The following is a 23,722-nucleotide window of genomic DNA, read 5'->3' as shown; positions in this document are numbered from 1 at the left end:
AACAACGACGACGACAATAACAATAACATGGACTGCCTATAGGTCATCATCGTACCTATATAATAATATGACTACCGACAATCGGAACAACTAAAATATTACCTATGATGGTACCTGAACTCGCACAATGAACCGATTATTAACCAACGTTAATAGCCATTGCCTATTTGTTCAAGGAATTTTCTCCTACGCTGTGGAGGTGTACCACCTATGTATATAACGTCCGCATCAATAATATAATACCATAATAACATAATAATAATAATAATAATAATAATATTAATATGTTTTCCCGCGCGGACGTGTATAATATGTATTATACCTATGGTCGACGCAATATTATAATGATGAAGTGTAGTGCACTCGTGATACGCATTACGCTAAATCATTATTATTATTGTTATTTTGTTACATAGGTACTATTCCGTGTACGTGCATTTTATTACCTACCTATAAGTGTGTGCCGCCGTTCCCGGTATAGGTACTCATATTGCAGCGCCTATAAGGCTATCGGGCTTCGCGTAAAGAATGGGTAAAATTACTATGTGACGGGCGAGAACGTGCTCAGTGTAAAGTCTCCTGCACGCTATAGTGTGTACAGAGTGATTCGCCAAGCGCGCTAACCCTCCACCCCCCCCCCCCCCGTACACCATTTATTCATTCGCTTAAACATCATGATATTTAAAAATATTATTTGATGTTCCTATTTATTTCCATTTAACATCCTATGCGATGGTAAAAATGTCCTTTTTTTGTTAACGAGAACCTTAGCTAGTTTTGTTGACTAGATGATTTATTTCGAAAATGTTGTATCTAAATCAACATTTTATAGAATGGTTTCCAAGTTCATTATGTACTAGCTGGTATAAGGAATAAGGATAATAGTCATTAATAATGGGTTTACTTAAAATATATGTATGTAATATTTAAACAAGTAGGTACTGATTGAATGTATAATATATTAATATATTATATACATTATTATTTAAAATAATATATTCATAACATTTTTACTAAGTTATAAAATTTGAATAAATTAAAATGAATTATAAATTTACTACCAATACTAGGTAATAGGTTTATTTAACTACAATTGATCATCTTAAATTAATTATAATTTCCAATATTAATAATATAAGCCTATTATCATGGACTGTTGTATAATTTGTACCTAGTAACTATACCTACTTTAAGTTTCATCACACAGAAACAACTCGTTTGTATTTCGATTCAAAGGTATGCATAAACATTTCTAAAAACATAATTTCCTTAAATTGCACAATACGAAAAGGTGGATCTCATTTGGCTCAAGACTACGGAAAAACAAAATCATAGTCGAACTGGGATAATAAATACAGATTATATTGACTACAATCGATAGGTATTATGCAAATATTTTCGGTTCGTTGATTTATTCCTATATATTATAACAGTAATATTAATTGAACACGGGTAGTTATATACCTAATTATAAATAATAAATATATTTCAATTATTCAATAATATTACTAGCATATGTAATTTAACATTATTTTTTTTAACATTTCGTACTGTGTCACTCCACTCTGTTCATTTAACCTTTATGAATACTTAAAAGTTATTTTTATTTTTATATTAAGAAAGCGAATATTTACAATCTGCATCGGGCTAAACAGTACGTAATATACATAATATAAAATAAGATACAAGGCCAGAACAGTGTAAGTAAACGGCGTTCATTAACAAGAATTTATTTTTTTTTGGAGGAAGCTAAAACAAGTAAAATTATTATATTGTTCAACATCGAAACAATGGGAAACTCGGATTCTATAAGACTTGAAAAATTAAAATGACAACGATTTGGTCGTAGAATGTTTTGAAATCGGCTAAATGAATACCGATGTCATCGGGACATACTTCATCTGAACTGTATCTGGCGTATTTTTTTTTAACAGGGTGTGCAACATAATATAACTTTTTCATCGATTTTAGACGATTCATTTGAGATATTTTTTTAAGTACGCAGCTGTAAAGTGTAAATATGATGTTGGCATTTTGGACATACTATAACCATGTGGTTGACCAAAAACGACGCAAATTCGACGGATAAAGAAAAAACAAATATAACGATGACGATGTCGTCCGGATCGACACATGAGTTGACGACGGTAAACTGAAGCGGAATGTACGGCGGCGGCGATGTTAAATGATCGTCGAATGACATTTAGATAACGCCTATGACCGTCGTTATCGTCAACGCGATAGAAACGTGTGTTTATAAGATGGTGAAACACAGTTACTACATTTTACACGGAATTGAAAAAATTTCTTAAATGTTAAGAAAAAAATGTAAGATGTCCCATATATTATGAACAAAATATTTAAAAAAAAATGTGTTTTCGCTCAAATAGTAAAAATATGTGAAATAAAAATAGCATTAATTTAGAAATGTATGAAATTAATTTATATCCAATCAAATGTCTAATAATAATATTTATTGAAAAGTTGTAATTACAATAAAATCCGTTTCTTCCATATAACTTAAAGGTTCCTATCTTATTAACTACCTACCTACTAGTTCGAAATTATACATAAACGTTTTCTTAAAAATATTCTGTTTTGAAATATGAAATATTGAAATGTCATGTTGTAATACAAAAAAAAAAAAAAAAACTTAAACAATAAAGACGATAAAAAAAGGTAAAGCACATAATTCGAAAACTATTATGTATAAAAAAGATATTTTAAAAAACATCAACACTTTTAAGTATAACAAAGAGTGTTTACTGTTAAAATAATCACCGAGTACCTATAGAGTCCTCTATCATAATAATATATGAAATAAAGAAATATACAATGCCAGTTATAATTTTGCGTTCATTATGAATTGTGATAAGTTGATTTCATAATGTTAAGGTTTGCCAATCGCTATTATTAACTTTAATTTAATTTACAACTATTTCGTTCAAAATAAAATGTTACCGTGTTCCTTTTGCTGTAATTCAGAAACGAGCGATCGTAAGAGCAACTTGAAATTCGCACTAACTATTTATATTCATATTTTCTATAGACATGATACATTTTTTAAATATTTCAGCACTTTTTTAGTTATTTATAGCTTTTTAAAGTTTCGAATTTTTTTAGTTTATTTCAATTTATGTTGATTAAGTTTTTGTTTTTCGGCAAAAATCTTAAATATCTACCTAATACAAGATTTCTCAAATGTAGCTCTTGCAGCAGTTAAAATATAATAAAAATAAAGTCAATTTTTTTTCATATGCGTCTGTAGTTTAGGATGAATGAAATTCATCAAAATCACGAATATTTGCAAATTGTTATGAAGTTGAAAAAATAAAAATGCATACCTACAATTTTCAATTTTAGATTCTGAGTGGAACGATGAATGTATTGATTTTACAATGATGTGTGTTGTTTCTTTTTTTTTTAATTTTTTTTTTAATTTTTAATTTTTTTTTGTGTCTGTCATCACCTTTTAGGACAGTAAAAATGCTTGGAAATTTCTTCAACAGTATCTTTTCTGAGAGGAATGTGAATCTAGTTGGTACTTTGGGGGGTCAAAAGTAAAAAATTCCCAGTAGTTTTCAAAAGCGACGTGAAAAACAAAAAAAAAATTAAGGAAAAACGGGAATTTTTACGCAAAATCTGTTTTCGAGAAAATCGATTTTGGTTTTTAGTGCAGCTCTAAAACAAATGACTGTAGGTACATAAAATTTTGACTGAGTGTTTATATTAGCATTTTCTATATACCATAACATTTTCCTAATATTTTGACTTATTTTGAGCTGTTTACGGACATTGTAGTTTCCATTTTTTTTTATATAAATATCAATAAAGTTTTATTTGTTGGGTCAAAAAGTGTAAAAATGTAATATTAGGCTCTGATATATTTTTAAAGTAGTAGTTGAAAAATATTTAAAATGCATAGGCTCATTTTTTTTTATAAGCATTTAAAGATCGAATTTTGACAAACTTTATCAAATTTAAAATTGAATAATTATTTTGTAGTTAAAAATTCATAAAATGTTAAACTTTTATATCTAAGGATTGAAATTTTAAAATAAGATTCCACGTAAGTAGTTAATTCTGTTACCAAAACATCTAAAAAATACATAATCACAGTTTATTTTTATAGTCATTTTAAGTTCATATTTGGACGAAATTACATATTAAAAAACCTAGAATAACTATTTTTGTTATTTTTTTGTGATAATATAATATTATTCGTGGGTACTTGAAACTTCTAAAGTATTCTAACGCGTTATAAGTACCTAATGGATATTGTGATATGATTAATTTGGAATTTATTATAGATACCTATTATTGGTCAATTTTTTTTTTAATACCATAGATAAGTATATAATATATCTTATACCTAGACTGACATACCGTCTCCGCTCAGAATCATTTTTATTATACAGTGATATTATATCATTGAATTCAAATTTAATACCATCCATTATACAGTGACCCACTTGTAACCTACTGTACAGCAGAGCGACATCCACTTACCCACCTTTTTATTTTTATACTTGAGGCTTGAAAATGTAGTACAAGGATCTACATTACAATTTAAAAATATTTAAGACACATATAGGTATTATTTTTTAATGAGCTTTTGAAGTTCAAATGTTGATGAAATGTAGGATCCTATTTAATTTTGTTGTTATTCAGAACATAATATATATGTCAGCTAGGGAGCTTTCTAATACATAAATTATAATTTTCTACATTTATAAAGTAATTTTTTTTAAATATTTAGTCTAATATTGTACCTATCTATTTATACCATGAACTTAAAGTAAGAAAATAATAGCATTGAATATATATTTTACAATATAAATATAATATTAAGTGCATAAACAATTATATAGGTATCGTTAAAAATAGATGCTGGGTGCGGCTATTAACTTTAGTTCAGAATCGTATTTTCTTATACAATGATTTGTGATAATATTCATTGAATTAAAATTTCACACATCGATAATTACAGTGACCTACTCAATGACGATGTACGAGTATAATACCAGAAAATAAAATATAAAATGAAACATGATTATCTCGTAGTTGAAGCCATGAAGACAGTAACTACCAAGTGACAACTCATATAGGTACATATTTTTATTTTTATTTTTTTTGATTTAGCTTAAGAAGCCCTTAGGTTTTTTGTTTTGTTTGTAGGTTTTTTGTTGGTAGGGGGAGGAACACGTGTGTGTTTGTTTTTGGAAGAATTTTTGATTTGGGCACCCGTAGGTATCTGCCATGCCCGGGTGGGGGATCTCGGCACTTGTTCTCCGGACTTTATTTTTCTTATAACTAACAAAGCACAATATATTATAGGTACCTATACTATGTCTGAAGATGTAATATTCCAAATTTATTCTCCGAAATCACACTAAAAAAAAAGGGATGGAGTATCTAACCCCCCACGTTACCCTTTGCATTCAATCCTGTTACCACGAATCACTACACGCAGTACGCAAACACACACACACACACACACACACACACACTGAAACTCATACCATTGATAATAAATACAGTAATTAATATAGTATTTAATATTCAATGGTCATACGTAATAATATCTTATTATATTATACCATATATACCTACAAATCATATCTCGCCATCCCGTGTACTTGCACGTGATGTTGTCATTACTCGCGTATAATCAGCTAATGTCATTATTGTAATAGTAAGTCGGACATGATACCTGTTTGTCGAGTACAGCCTCCAATTCCAGTTGGCCGGGACTGAACATGAAGTCTTTGCGGACGATGGTGCAAGGATGTCTACTCAAGGGACGCATGACCGGAGCAAACTGGATTTTGCGGATGCGCATCGCCACGAAACTCCTATACGGTGAACAAATAAATAAATAAAATATAAACCGCAACCGTTTCACTCCAACACGTTTCGACCTCATTTAAATCGGCGAAGGTCGCCAACGAAATAAACAGTATCAAAATGCATAATATCTTACACCGACGTGTTTTCCGCCGACGTTTATTTTACACTCCGCGTATTGTATATTATATATCATTATCATTATTATTTACGACTGCGGTACCAAATCTCTACGTAATGTTTGTACCTACCTATGTCTACATTACTTATGCATTATGCGTATAACCTCCACGATCTTCGTGCGGTGTCGGTGTGCAGTTATATAGTTAGTGTCGACAACTTTTCAATTCTTTTACTTTGCTATTACACGTTTAGTAGTAGGAAATACTTTTCCTGTTACCTGCCTATATACTATCGTAAGTGCAGTAACTAAAAGAAAATAATATTATGCTGTACCATAGAAGATTAATATTATTCTTGATTTTTTCTTTGAATAAGAATATAAACTATCGATTCCCTTTATATAATATTATACAGAATGCATGTAATATATTATTCATTTTAAATAATTAGGTAAACAATTAATTTTGTATTAATTAATTTACTGCAGTATGTACATTATACAGTTACTATAATTGCATTTCCATCAAATTGTACCCTTTAATAGTTTAATAATACCGCATAAAGTTCTTATTCGATTAAAAAGTTGATACTTGCACTACGCCTATGAGGATTAGTCAAGACAACGGAGACTTGATACACGTTTGATGACAGCCTAAACTTAATTTTAAAATGTTTACGAGTATAGGCAGGTTTTATTATATATTATCATATTATATTTATTATATATTATTTTCGAGGTATGCACCTTTACTATTTAAATTTTATACTGGGCGCTCAATCGTTAATAATAACAAAAAAACATAATATACATAATATTATCATGAATGAAACATGAAAAAAAACTGGTACGATATCTAAACTAAAAAAAGTAGATTACTTTGCACGGTTATGGTCGGTTTCAGATTCTCCGGCGAATATTTTCACGTAGTACTGGACACCACATGCATCGGCTAAATTCGATGTCCCGTCTTGCAAAATTACCGATGCCGGTGCGTTCTCAGGAATCTTAAAACGGAATGGCGTGGCGTTACTCCCTAATTTAGACACTAAACAATCCTATGACAAAATATCAACAACAATCAGTCAAATACGCGTTATACTGTCCAATCTACGTAAAGATTGTGTTATAACTTATAAGACATTTTTTGGATAGGTATATATTATATAATTATACGATATTATATTATAATATATAAATGGTTATATTTTTACAAATGACGCATAGTTATACTTAATATTATTTACTATTGTCCATACTCCATATTATTATAACTGCTAATGGTCTATGTTAATTTTATTAATTTAGCCCCCCTCCCCAAATCAGTTGTACAAATTGCGCCTATGATTATAAGAAGTATAATAATATGATATATCCATTTGAGTATCAACAGTACAGTTTGTTCTGGTAATGCTAAAAATATACATAGGAAAGGAAACCGTCTAATAATTAAAGTTAACGCTCGTTTCAATCGTTTTTGTATGTTATCTGTATATATATTATATTATATTATGTACATTATACATAAATAGTATATACATAATAATATATTATATTATGGTATTAGTGTTTTCATTTAATTTAATTATCTTATTTAGCTATTTTCATTTGAAGAAGCCTTTCATTGAAGAAATTAAATTTTCGTGTATTAACTATTTTTAATATACGTATACGGATGTAACTAAAAAAAAAAAAAAATAGAAAACAATTTTGTTAATACATTTGGGCATTTGGCTATGAATAGTAAATAAAATAAATAACAAATATACATTTTTGAATTTATAGATTACCTATAGGTATTGTATAATATATAATTTTGAAATACATACGATATATCTATGTATTGAATACCTAATACCTAATATAATAATACCTAACTATCGGACTTATAAACAATGGTAAAAAAAAAATATCATACGTTGAACGTATAACATATTAAAGATAAGGTACTTCACCTTATCTTTAATATGTTACCTATTGGGAAATTGTTAAACGATGATTTACTATTATAACACGAATCTAGTATAAGGAAAATGTTTATATTAAGCATTTTAAATAACAACTCGCTCTAAAGGTATAGGAAAACTGTATGTACCTATATTGTTTTCTAACTTATATACTATAATATGATATTCTATGTCATAAGAAACAATTTATTTTCAAATGGAGATATATTTACCTGAACTTTAGTCAACTTGACTGGGTTGTCATCAAGAGGAGGATATATTTGTGCCGATGCCAAGTACATGTCTTTCTGAAAACACAATCCCATCACTTCATCCTCCTTTCGACCGTACCGAAAGCTGCACACTATTTGACCGAAGATTTTGCCACTTTTCAAATAAGAATTGTCCAACATGACGACGCCATCTATAACATATTTAATTATAATATTAATTGTATGATAAATATAAATATTTGTGTATTTGAATAGGTATGTCAATTTATATTATATTTATTCGTTAAAACCCAATGAATGATCCTAAATTTTAGTAGGTATTTAACGTTGATATTCTATTCAGGAAATATTTTTAATTTTTAATTCCACAATAGTAACCATCAATTAAAAAATATATATATTTTATATATAAATTTTAAAATACAATAAAACAAAAATAAAATATTAGGTAAATATAAATAATAAAAATAGATTTATTTTATTTTAGTACCTATTTTTATATTATATGTTACAGAATAATATTGATGATTAAAATCATCTTATGGTTAAAAATAAAGATAAAAATTACGAGAATAAAAAAATACTAATTTATATTTCTATAGCATACTAATTTTGACTTAAATTAATTAAGCTAATAACATTATAATATTATTTACCATGGTTCTATTAGTTTTTTTCATTTAAACATCGAGTAAAGATTTCGTTACACGATTCAATAATATTTGTTTAATCGTGTAACGATTATCTTTGACCTATAATATATTTTACATTTCTGGAGTTGCAGAGTGGTGCGAGGAATGTATTTTTATTATGCACTTTAGGCTACTTATATAATACACTATTGATCACTATTCTTTATAATAAACCTATTTAAATAACATAATTGGCTATAATTGCGTACCTATTTATTTTAATTTATTTCTGTCACAACAGTACCAATAAATAAATTATGTACAATTAGTATGAACTATTATATATGTATAATAATGAACAATTATTATAATTTATTCTCTGATACAATATAGATATGTATTAAGTAAAAAACCGGGCCGTAGATAACGCGCAAAATGTCGCGGGTAGTTGGGCAGTATATTATATTTTGATCTTCACGTATGCTCAAACTTGTGGACTGACAGTACAGTTGCATCGTTGACTCATAAATTATAATAATAATTTGTTATTTGAAATTTAAAACAAAAATTTAAATCTTCGGCGTGCGGTGCTCGGTTACTATAGTTGCGTTATGTATTATTCATACTCCACACGATAAATTTACAATTTAAAACATTGTTCGACAGAATTCATCGGTTAAGATTTTAAACGTGTGAGAAATTATCACTTCGTGTAGTCGGGTTAATATTTTAATAAAGCTCCAGGTATTGATACATATAATACTTATAGGGTTCCCGGTTCGGAATTATCTTAATACTTTATTTTTGTGTTTTGCCTCATCTGGATAATTTTCAATAGACTTATTTTATCTAAATAATAAAAACGGTCACCTCTTAAAATTATCTATTGTCTACATGTTTATGATTACTTGATAATTATACTTTGACTGATAATAGGGAGTAACTCGGTAGACAAGCGTTGTCTGAATACCGCTAAAAAAATTGGTATCTGCGCAAGTAGGAACGAACTTTTATAAAGTACAATTTGAATACATTTAACACAATTTTGATGTTTTATACTAGGTACCGATTTTAGGTTTACAAGAATAAAGTAGATGGTATTAATTATATATTTTATGTTAATATGTAGTTTATTTTATTTATCAGGTAAGTATGTATATTATATGGTAATATGTTTTTTTTTTTATATAAATACCATGATAGTTAAGCACTTTTAATATAATTTTTGTTCATTTACTTATAAGATATTTAAAAAAATTATGTAACAAAATATAAAATATAAATGCATTACCACTTCAGTTTCAATATTACATTAATTATTAACTTTGTATAATCAGATGTGGCAATTTTAAAAATTATTTAAATATTTTATCTAGATAACTTTTTCTGAAATTATAATTAGGTATCAAGATAATTTTAATATAAAATATTTTTCATCTTATTTAGATAAATATATTTCAGTTATCTATGCCTAAAACTGTATATAAAGCTAGAAAGTATATACATAAAGAAATAGAAACATAACCTTATTTTACCCGTATAGAATTAAAAAGTATTGACTAAAATTAAAAACATATTATAAGGGTCAACAATTTTGGTTTCTAATCATAATTTAGTTTGTACTTAGAAAATAAAATTACATAGTCCGCATAAAATAATACACGGAGAAAAAGAACATACTGTTGACATTTCCAACAAAGGTAGGTTTCTAAAACCTTTAACTTAAATTTTAAAATAGGATGATCATGATAGTCGACATTCGTTAAAATTAAAACACGTCTATGAATCATCAACTTAGATCCATATAATATGATCAATAGTTATAAAATGCCAAACGTATTTCTCGAATCCTAAGTGCCTTGCAACATAGAAAGTGTTTATGGTAAGGGGGAATTATTTTTCATCACTGATAGGTACCACCATAATAAAATCCTCAATAGGTATATGTACCAATGACTAAAATGTTATATATTAAGTATGATATTTAAGCGTTAAAAAGAGTAAGGAAATAGTAAATACCTACATCGTAACATATTTTATATTAAAAGTAATACATTATTAATTGTGGTATTATATTATAAAAATGTTTTATTGCAATATTTATCAAGCAATATATAATTAAAGCTACTTATTTAATGAAAAACAAAATATAAATTTAAGTTTGAAATTTGTTAAACAAAATCTAAATTTTGCAAATGTATTAATTATATTTCACTCTAATAGACATTTTATTAATAATGTGTAGTAGCGCTAAACATAAGCATATAGGTACCTACTTGGCCCATCATCAAATGCAACCACGTTTTAAATCTACATTATACCAGCGTAATTAAAAGTAAATAGTAAATTGATGGACTAAAATGCAAATTAAGGCGTTTAATAAAAAAAAATTACAAATTATATGAATTTCAACTAATAAACCTATATTACCTAATTTTAACCTATACAAAAACTAGCAAATGTCATACTAAAATTATTAAAACATCGTTGACCGAATACAAAAAAAAAACACATCATTATCTTAAAATCCATTGCTTTATTGTTCCGTTCAAAATATAAAAATTGAATCTTCTATTGTCACTATAGTTTATATATTTTATAGTTTAATAGTTATAATATGAATTACTTATTTTTATTTAAAAGAAAAATATATTACATTATTGAAAAATTCAATAATAATACTGTCCATTGTCAACTTATAAGATAACAATTACACTATTACAGTAATTTAAAATTGAATGCTTTTAAGTTTTAGTTCACTTGGCAAGTATAATATGAATAAAATCGAGTGACTATATACATGTAGCATTCAAAAGAAAATACAAATTTAATAAATTACGAACACCTATTATAATTACGTAGGTATTAATAAAATGTCTCAAATGCAAATTCGTTTTATGAACGAATAAGTCGTGTAATTTGTGATTAATTAATTAAAAGGTGATTCGGTACTTATTTAACCTTCGTGTTTATATAATTGTGAATGTGTGATGTAAGTTGAAAGTTGTAAGTACACCAAAGTACTGAAAACGTTAGTAAGTAGGTATCGTATAAATGTACAATATCGTATTTAAATAATTTATTCTTGTTTACAAAGAGTAACTTATTAATATTCCTTCAAACAAATATTTATATGAAATAAACTGTAATAAGTACACTTTTAATGATATTTCAATTTGCATATTACATAATATATTAAAATAAAAATCATAATATTATGTTCATTGTTTACTATACTATAATATAATATAGTATAGTAAATACCTACCATGTTTGGTGGGTCAATATTATTTTTTTTAACTTATAAACCGTTTAATTCAAATACCATCGATAAATATAATATTTTAGTAATTTTACAGAAATATATATTCAGGATGATTCACTAAGCATGGCACTCCAATATTTCCCTTTCATAATGAACTCATTCAAATGTTGATTTTTGGAATTTTAAAGTTTAAAGACCATATTTTAAAGTTTTTAGATTTTTTTTATGCCCATTAAGGAGTGTCGAATAAATAGAATACCTACAAACTATTTTTTTACAAATGAGTTGGTACTAACTTTTTTAATGTAAATTAGATTTTATTTATGGGTATGATTTATTTGAAAATGTTGATAAATATATAAATCAAAAATCGAACGAGTATTTTCTGTCTTTTTACTGAAATACTATATAATAATATATATGTTATAGTAATAAATCATATTAGTCCATGATAATAGGTTTAGAAGATATTCTGTGCTATGATGATTTTAATATTATTGTAATTAATATTAATCTGTTAGCATTTTATAACTCAAGGACAATGTCATAGTATAAAAAGTAGGACAAATAGCTACTATACTAACAATATATAATATTATATCGATTTTATATTTTATTTACAATAAAAAAGGGGCTTATATCTCGTTTGGAAAAAAACAAAATTTATATCACTACAAGATGCTTCTTAAATGTTAAAAAGGATCTAAGTACATACCTACGTACCTATATTAAAATATGGTTTTTATATGTTTACTTAAAAATTACAAAACATTTCGAATTTACTAATCAATTATTAAAGGTTAATAGGAGGTTCAGTAGGTAAGACATGTCGTAGGCAGTCAATATTTTCGGGACGTGTATGTATACGTACCGACGGGGTCGATGAATGTTATATGGTCAACGATGTTACGCTTGCTCAAGTATAGAATTATTTTGCCATCAGGCGAGGATTTTTTGAAAACGTTAAAATTCAACACCATTATTACCGATGTTTGATGGACTAATTGTACAAGACGAAAGAACGACTTCTAAAACACGACTAACGGTTTCAAATATAATAAATGTGATCAGGTGTGTCTTAAACGGCGCTATTAAGGTTTCTCTGTACAGCCGGGTTAAGCTCGTTAAGTCGTCTAGGCTACTATATTGTTGTTATTAAATTAAATTTAAAAGCGAACTAGGTAGGTACGTCACCGTTTTAATTTTCAATGCCAAAGAAAACCCTGTTTTGGGACATTAAAGAACATTCATATATATTTATATGTATGACGTATGTATACAGTACGTCATGTATATAGGCTGTACATGGCATGTTTCACATTAGATGCAGACGCGCACGCCTATGTTTTTGTTAGCATCATATGGATTGCGGAAGTTGCCCAACTGCAACGGACATTAATAAATATTTAATTAAATACATTGCAATATATGACGTGTCATTATTTCGTACACTCATAATGTACTTTTGAAAAGGCTGACGAGGGTTCTATGGGATGTCACACCATCACACAGATGTTACACAGCCTTAGATATCATACAAAATTGATTATTTGTATATTGATCATGAGGAAACCATATAAATGTACACAGCGTTACATTGATTGAACGATTTGAACGTTGAAAATGAACACAAAAATATTTTTAATTTTGCTTTTATTTTAACGTATTTTATTACCATCAGTATAATATTATAATCAATGAATATTGAACACACTTGAACGAGTTATATGTGCAGAATAAATATATAGGCGCATGTACAAAATGTACAATGTACATTGTAAATAAATATACAATATTGTCGTCACATAAAAACGTGATAAAACCAAAATAGAGATAAGTTTTTTTATGAAGAAAAAAACAAATATACATAAAATATTTTGTCAATTAATAATAAAATAATCTAGGTATTTTTAAAGATTCTAATAATACCCATTAACAATTATTATAATATATTATGCTCGTCGATCAAAAAAATCTCTATTTTGTTGGCTTATTAAATGATCTTTTGCTTCATTTATTTCATATATTAAATTGATGCTTATTGTACCTATTACGACAATTTTGAACTACAATGTAATTTTTAGTTTATAGGTACTAAATATTATGTATTTTCTGTTACCAAACATGAAACAATTGAAACATGGGTATATTTCAAAATTCAAATATATATAAAATGTAATTATGTCAGGGTGTAAACGGACTGTCATTATTGTCTTGTTCCATATGTATTGATCTTTGGCCTCTGCGTAAGACACTGTTTTAGTATTAATTATTCGTATTTTATAGGATTTTAAAATTCAATGATTTATCATAACATTAAAAGAAAACGATTCTGAACATATGAAAACATAATGAAGAATTTAATTTAAGAAAACAATTTTGAAATTAACTTTTTTGGTTTATTTTATTGTGTTTGTTTGTTATTTGAACTTTTTTGGTTATATATTATTATAATTTATAATTGAATATTTTGGAAGAATAGTTCTAATTATATTACGCTTAATCTAAACATTTTGAATCTCTGTGAATTGAATTTTGCAGAACAACTGTTGTTATCATAAAATTAAAATGGAGAAATATGACCACATTTATTAAAAGTCAACAATAATATACTTTACTGAACATAATAAATTATATCATGGACCGATGACTTACACAATACAAAATGGATGCATTCAAAATTAAACCCCACTCCACGACAATGTATTTTTCTAAGTATGATACCCGCAGATATATCAATGTTATTTTTTCTAAATGGTCCCTATACAGACGTTATCGATTTAGTCAACTTTTGGTTAGGTTTGCAACGAGGGATATAATAGTTGCTGTTTTGTGGTAACGGTGTCACGCACGCTCGGGTTATTCGGTTAATGGTTAACGGTTATTCGGGTATGACAAGAAACTCGTGTACACTGTATCTATATGTGTTATGAACAGAATCTCGCGAAAAGCTTCAATGCAATCGTCTTCAAGTTCATGCAACTTCCTTCTACAAGAGAAGGAAATAAAACTAATTTGAATCAGGTTAATTATACGCAGATCCCCATTTGATTTATACCACCGAATTCAATTGTTTTTTTAAAAAACTTTTTTCTTGTATTATATTATAAGTATATAACTTATAAGTGTTATGTGTAATATGTATATTATATTTAATCTATAGAGTTAATATTTTTTAGGTGATTTTTTTTTGAAAAAATACTAATGATTGTTTTAAAATTACCTATTCGAGTGCAGGATTGTGCTTTGAGTGCAAGTACCTACTTAGTATTTGTATAGCGTTGATTTTATACAGAGAATTATGATATCTACTGTTATATGAAGTGAAAAAAATGCATTTAATGGCATGTTCAAATTTAATACCATCCATTATACAGTGATCCACTGGCCACTTGTAAGTTGTAACCTATACTGTACAGCAGAGATATATTTTCTAAATTTATTGGTTTTAGAATAAACTATGTATGAGGAACCTTGAATTAGTTGTCAAGCCTTAACTATAAGAATTTAATATTTCATACATTTTTAACTAGAAAATTATTTGAAAATGTTCGTAATTTTGACAAACATATTGAACTTCAAATTCTTATTTAAAACAAATTGTTTCTATGTATCTTTGATGTTTACAAATAACAGCATATGAGTAACCTTGTATTATTATTAATTTAATTTATTCGTTTTTAAATAATTACAAAACTAAATAAGATATTTGATTTTGTCAAAAACTGGTTTTGAGTAATAATAATTCCCGTTTTTTCATAATTTATTTTTATTTTTCCAATTATTATGAAAATGACTTGGAGTTTTAATTTTTAACTCCTAAAAGTACCATCTATATTAACTTTCCTACCAAGAACAGGAAAATATATTAATGTTGAATATCAAAGCATTTTCTAAAGGTACTGTAAATCGTGTAGATACTCACATACACAAAAAAAAATACACACATCATTGTAAAATCAATACATTCATCGCTCCCTCAGAATCTAAAAAGAGCATAATATATTTTTCTAACTTTTAACATTTATAAATATCGGTAAGTAATGTGACAATAAGTACTGCGTGGTCTGCAAGAACTTACTGGAATAACTTCCCATTTCATGAATTTGATCATTTCACATTAGGTGTGTAACATTTAAATACAATAAAATATATCACATTCATTCTTATGTTATTTCTCCTACAGATTTATCGATGTATTTATATGCACAATATTCTTTTTGTTTATTTAAATTGTTATACATTAGTTATTACTTATTACATTAGCTACTGTTATGATAAATTAGTTTAAATATGGCACACACAATACACATGTTTTACATATATATTTAAAAAAAAAAACAAATCTTTATAATAATATAAACATAAATTTATATTTTAAACTATGAACACTGAAAAGTGAAATCCATATTATATTTTATAAAAATACATAATAATGTAATCCATTCTATAAGGGTTTTCACTCGTCATCGGTCATGGCGATGGCATATATGACGAAAATAAAGTCTGGTATATAATAAGATCATATAATATCGTCATTGGCTACTATTATGTTACACGTAGTATTATATAACACGTTTGAGTTTTGCAAGGGCTGCTTAGCTTAAATGTTTACAGTCATCGATACTCATATTTTAATCGTAAGATGTTTTAAAATTAAAATTATATTAAGTAGGTATTATAGCACTTAAATGTATATTTTTCTTCCTAAGCCTCACCTTGACCAACAGTTTAGGTTGTTTAACCGTCTTCAAAATATTTTTAAAAAAATAGGTAGATACCAATAATTAATTTATAGTAAGTATATAGTCTCTATATACGATATACCTATATTTACTGTTTTAACTTGCTTTCAAAATTTTTTTTCGGTGGATCGAATTGTTTGTTTGAGAATTAAGATTTAATTAAACAATCATCTCAAATACAAGCCAACCCATATTCTTAGGTACTTATTTCATTTTAGAAATTTACATTGGTTTAATTATCGGTGCACGTTAGTTTCAGATCAACTTTCATACACGAATTTTGACTAAAAATAGCCACTAAAACCACGTCTTAATTATGGGCCATACGACCTACCCAGAGGCTAGAATATTATATTGTTTAACATTTAAATTCTAAAATACAAATATTTCCTATCCCTCTACTCGAGTCTTGTTTTAATTTAATTGTTCATTGTTAATGGTTACCAACTATTTACGGTGTATGTATCTATACATATATTGTACAATGATAATAATTATATCATCATCGTTCAGAGATTTGAAATTAATTTTCGGACAGATAGGTACGATATTTAGGGTCGACGGCGTTGGATACCTTATCCACCTTCACGACTAAAGGAATAAAACACGACATTCCGGTGAAATGGTCGATTGTGTTTTCCATAGTTTATATTATAGGTATTGTGTTTTTATAGAATCCTAAAAAGTCCTATACTGATGCTGGCCTTCGGGGACATCTCGTGAGTTTGTATAACCATTAACATTAACCGTAATTGCGCAGCGTTACAAGCGCGCTCGCAGGATAAACTTCCTCCCAAGGAGATCACTTTTTTTATCATTACTTTATATGAAATGGACATATCACATAAGTACATAACACATAATAGGGTCAGAGGTTTCCATAAGTACCTAATATAGTAGATTCGGAACTGTAAACAAAACGAATACAAAATAATTAAATCTCGTCCGCCGCCGTATCAGGTTTGGAAATATGTCCATGGACATTATAATTTAAAACTATTTACTATCTAGGCAATATATTACTGAATATTACTGAACATACATAATATATTATTTACATAATCGCAACAATTTTTCAACCCAGAAAATTGCGAAAAAACATTAATTTGATGACACGAGTTTCTTTATCTAGTGCAGTGTATCGTATATGTGAAATCTATGGTTATGGTTTGCCATTTGAGTGATATTACAAATTACACACAAACAGATCTAAATGTATTTATTTCTTTTTGAATAAATATATTTCATGTGCTTTTTATACATCGTTAGGTATTTGAGTATTTCTTAGCAATTATAACCAGTGTAATCGCAGTAACTCGTCATTTTTTACGGTCCCTTATTTTTGCATCCCTCATCACGACATCACCATATAAGGTTTAATAGATAAATTTATCGTATGAAACAAAGAATAAATAATAATTTGCATAATTGAAAAATAAGGTATCTACCTAGGTAAAACATGAATATCTAACAAATATTCATTGACTGTATTTATTTTACAATAATGTGTAGTTTTTGTATGTATAAACATATATTTGATAGTAGGAAAAGTACTTTGATTTTCAACTTCAATATATTTATTGTTAGTTGATAATTTTGTGAGTAAAAATTAAAAATCAGTTTTTGACTTAATGTTGTTTTTCTAAGCATGCCCATTTATACCATTTTCGGTATATTATATTTTCAGAACCTATATATATATTCACATGGTTCACCATTATCGTTCAACGGTAAGTCTTTATTGATTTAAATTTAGTAACAAAATTATTATAATATTATATAAATATATACTATTATACTACATAGATTATAATAAATTATTTTTTCGGCAAAGATCAATTAACCCTACCGTGTATTACTAATATAATAGTAGCTATATAATAATATACCAAGTATAATAAATTATATTAGTATAAAATATAAATATATAATCAAATAATTACCAAGTAGATACCTAATTATATAGAATTATAGACTGACAGACGGTCTCCGCTCAGAATCGGTTTTCGTAATGATTTAATTATCGAATTTATTTTAACACATCTGCAAAGGACTGTAAAAGTCAGAGCTTAAATTGTAACCGAATATCAGAATTTTTTATTGATTAGGATATAATTAGAAAGGCGGTACGCTAAAATATTTTCAATAGATCTCCTCGAGTCCCCCACGTCATTATCCAATTTAAGCAGTGACCTAATAAATGACAAGGTACACACTCGACACTTATAGGTACAGGAACGCGGGGCAAAACTTACTGAAAAAATGAATAGTTTCATAATTATTCAGAAACTTAAAATAAACTTAATCTATTTGCACAGTTGTATTAAGTGACTTATTGTTTACAATATTGAATTACAATACAGTGAAGAACATGCATATTTATTTTTTAACAATCCATTAACTATTTTTAAAATTTTATCGGTTTTTCCCCGATACTGGGGTAAAATCAATTTGTAATGGGGCAATATCGATGCATGTATAACAGGTACTAAAATAATGATGGAGAAAAATAAAATATTAAGCTTTTTTTCAAAGGAACTTACTAAACCAAATGCAAATAACTATTGTATTTAAGTATTGTAACTATAGTAATAAAAGTTTCATAAATTACCTATGAATTATAAGACATTTATAACTTAATTAATATTCAATAAAACCAAAATAAAAACAAATTTTAACAACACAAGTTGTTCTACTAATACAATAATATTAATACAATCCTAACCCAAAATAAATAGATATCAAAGATCAAGCATTATAAAAACTAATAAACAATCGGTTACGCCACATCGGTTTTGCCCCAAAGTATCATTTTTACGAAATTCATTTTTACAATTCAAACCAAAACGTTGCTGTTGATGTTAACAGCGATAACAATATGTTTCATGATAAGGAATGAAATACATTTTAAACTGATAATTTTCATCTATAGAATAATGTGTGGTAGGTAAGCAATATCGGTTTTGCCCCCGTATCGGTTTTACCCTGTGTTCCCCTACACCTAAGCTGTAAGCAGTATACTTACTCAACTTTTAATCATGTTGATGATATTTATTTTATTTTAAAATCTAAACATATAATAATAATGTAGCTAACAATATTGTAAATAAAATTATGCAATTATTTTTTTTTTTAATTTTTAAAGGTATTATTGTTGCTAAGTAATCAGTTGTACGGTTCTGCTCCGGCATCCTCAACCTATATTAATTGATGAACAATATGATTTTAGTTTACAGTTGTGCAAGGTGCGTCTGTATATCTACTATGTAGTGTTATAATAGGTATCTATGAGCTTACGGTTTTGTCTTATTATAGTTTATTAACAACAAAGGCAATCTTTTAGTTGGCACTATCAAGTGGATGATGTAATAATAATAAATAATGACTTCACGGTACTGCATTGCCGTTTTCTAATTTCCAATGACAGCGGCATCTAACCATTTCTCTAAATGAGTCCTATTTAGAACTGTGATTACTTGCAAGAGGATTTCTGATTGATATGGCCATGTGGGCTAGTGCGTTAAATTTAACGTTTAACATTTCTAAATGTCGTACAATGACACTTTCAAGGGTCAATAATCCACTCGTCTTGACTTGCATTAACGGAGTAAACCTCCGGTGGTATGGTAGTACGGTACAATACAGTTGAGGACATCTGTATCACTTTTGATCAAAGGCTGAGTTTCATGAGTGATATTGAGTGGACTGCTTGTAAAGCCTTTAAATTGTTGGGCTTTGTTAAGCGTGCTGCAGTATGCACAGAATTGAAATATTCTACTTCACTTATGTCATTGGCATTGTTTTTTGGTTCACTCTATCTTATGTAGAATTATTACAGTCTTATTATTTGGAAATAGTTATATATCTCCAACTTAAATATTTAGAACGAGCATTTCTAAAACTGGTGGTCATTATAATTATACTACCTATATACACATAGTAATTGGCCACACTTCCTTTTAGTTTTGATTACGTCCAGACTGAAGATTTTTATCATATATAAGTATTTATTATTTATTTCATACGATAATTTTATGCTTAGTCTTACAAGTTACAACTCGTAATACTTTTGAGATATTTTAATAAACAATGATAAACAGGCATTTTCTAATGGTTTAACTATTAGAAACTAAGTAGGTAATACATAAATAATTTTTTAAATCATACGTTTTCTCAATGTTATCGATTATTTGTTTTAAATATTTTTTGACTTAATAACAATTAAGTATTAACATTAACATTTTAGTATGAGAGTAATATAGTTTATTAATAATTATATAATATATTTTTTATCGTACCTAAAAAATGTTTTTTTTTTAGTTAGGAGCTTAGGTATTGACTCTTGATGTCTAGTGACTCATATAACTATCAAGTTACTCGCAGCGAGTAAGGAGTAAGTATTAAATTATATATTACTATTTACCAGTGTTAACTAGTGACTACTCACAGAATACATTAGATATCTATACTATTGTTTATTACTGGCCTTTGGGATTTTGAGCATGTTCATATGTACCTATATACGCTTTTAAATAATACTCTGTGAGCAGACGCTGTAAATGATGACGATACGTCTAGGATTATATGAATTCAATAAATAAAAATTGAATATCATTAAAATGAAAAAAACAACTTATATTTACAATTAACATTTTATCCAGTAGGTACCTGATTAAAAACGACAAACCTGAAAATATCTTTAGTATTACTTATTCCTAAAAAATAAAAATATAATTTAGATGGTATGACCTATTCATACACGGAACCGAGCTATATGGATACAGAATGAATATTATATTTTTTCACATGACACCTTTCTAAAAGGTATGTATTAAGCTTAAATATGTTTTCCGCATATATATTATTATCCAGTACATTATAATCCCCGCACACGCAAATGTAGTCTTTAGATAAAAAAAAGGTTAAGAATTGAATTTAATGTGGTTGGCTGGTATCATATTATTATATGATCCGAACCAACTCGGGTAAACTTCAGGTGCAGCATAATAATATTATGTATATATATATATATATAATATATATATATTCACCATCTGCTGCTCCTGTAGTCCTGTGTCTAAAAAACAATGTGTACTAATGTGTGTACTGTAGACACTTATAATATGAGTACTATAATAATAATAATTGCATTAATAATAACGGTGGAATGCATAAACAAAACTGGAGGTATACATGGTTAAAATGTCATAATAAATTCGATACAAAAGTAAAAGTTCAACTGACGCATTCATATACGCGTACCTATATTATACAGCGAATAATAAAAAAAAAAAAAAAAAATGATATGGAACAAATGAATAAAAAATAGTATAATATAGCGGAGAGGGAAATTTAAACGAGTTGCGATGACAGAATTTAATATTTGTTTATAATTAGTTACATATGTTTTTTTCATTTTTAATTGACTCGTTTACAGCCCATGGGATATTAAGATTCGGTGAATACTCTTTACACTTGTTGTACAGTCGTAATTATTATGTAATATACTAACTACCTACCTATAACACTGTTTGTTCCTTACTCGTATTTTAATATGATATATTATACCAACAACAAGTCATAATTCACAGTCTTCTACCGTTGCTGTATTTTATGATTTAATGCGAATGCAATGATAAGCTTTTTTCAAAAAATTACGCAAATAATCGTATTCAATAGACTAACCAATTGAAAATGTGTGTACTTAAACGTAACACGATCATCAATCTACTTTATGTTTATCCTTGATTAATCTAACGTAAACTCCAAGCCATGACCCCTCATCTACCTCTTATTCTTGTTGCGTATGAGTATACCGTACATATTATTTAAGACATATCAAACTTGCTTATCTAGATGAGGTCATTTTATCCTTCGAGATATTTTTATTACCTATGCGAGTATATTCGTTTTGCCACTGGATTAGTGAAAGCATTATGTATGTTTAAAGATGTAGTTGCCTGATATATTATTGAAATTTATAAAACTGAAAATACTATGTCAGATATATCAGTAAATAAACCTGACCTTTCGTTAAAAGAAAATATGTAATAATATACTTTATACTAAATATTCACATATATCATTAACCATCATTACCAATGGACCAATGGGGAATGTAGGTATTTTGAGTGTGTGTGTGTTTGTGCGTGCACTGTACATACCACATTACACTGACTGCAATATTATTATTGTTTCTATTAACTTCACAGTAAAAATGCACGATAATATTATGTACATACATTTTAAAATGTACGCATAGACCTTAGGGGATAATATTGGCCATAAAACCAGTACGATTCGGATGAAATGTGTTTTTCAAATAATATCTTGCGGCATGTTTAAACTGATTATGGTGTAAAGTTAACAATATTATATAATTTCATGTTGAAAACAGTCAAAGATAAACATTTTCTGCTTGGTTGAACTCCTTTATAATGTCTCAGTGTATATTTTATATTACATAGTGTAAGAATATTGTTACAGAATACCTGCTATAGATATATTTTATGTTATTAGTATAGTATGATATGATATGCATAATTTTATTATTGTCAAAGTGCATTTATAATAACATAATATATCCCATATGCCAATATATTCCTATATATAAACGTTCGTTCCGATGAAGGGACGCTTATTTACCGTTCCGATTGAAAAATATATACAAGCTCAATAATGTATTTTTATTATTTTTATTATTATTATCAATATATTTGTTCGAGTGGATATTAAAATGAATTGAACACGCGTATCGTAGACAGACGTCAACATATAAAAAACACATCGTATTATAAAAGAAAAAAAGGTGGGTAAGTTGATGTCGCTCTGCTGTACAGTAAGTTACAAGTGGGTCACTGTATAATGGATAGTATTAAATTTGAATTCAATGATATAATATCGCTGTATAAGAAAAACGATTCTGAGCGGAGA

At 27.5% G+C, this 23,722-nt stretch overlaps 1 protein-coding gene across 1 annotated transcript in view; it reads right to left on the bottom strand.

The window, feature by feature from the left end:
• The window catches only part of LOC100163599 (arrestin homolog), a 45,481-nt gene extending 32,377 nt beyond the window's left edge, over positions 1-13,104 (bottom strand). The window contains exons 1-4 of the mRNA XM_001946922.5: positions 12,916-13,104; positions 8,148-8,338; positions 6,848-7,026; positions 5,714-5,855 (exon numbers count right to left, since the gene is read on the bottom strand). Of these exons, the coding sequence (XP_001946957.2) occupies positions 5,714-5,855; positions 6,848-7,026; positions 8,148-8,338; positions 12,916-13,024 (621 nt within the window). The 5' untranslated portion in view covers positions 13,025-13,104. The remainder of the gene's footprint in view (positions 1-5,713; positions 5,856-6,847; positions 7,027-8,147; positions 8,339-12,915) is intronic.
• Between the last annotated feature and the right edge of the window lie 10,618 nt (positions 13,105-23,722).

Source organism: Acyrthosiphon pisum, chromosome X, assembly GCF_005508785.2.
Source record: "Acyrthosiphon pisum isolate AL4f chromosome X, pea_aphid_22Mar2018_4r6ur, whole genome shotgun sequence".
Taxonomy (NCBI): Eukaryota; Metazoa; Arthropoda; class Insecta; order Hemiptera; family Aphididae; genus Acyrthosiphon; species Acyrthosiphon pisum.
The sequence above is the reverse complement of the archived record's forward strand: the minus strand, read 5'-3'. Positions and strand labels throughout refer to the sequence as shown.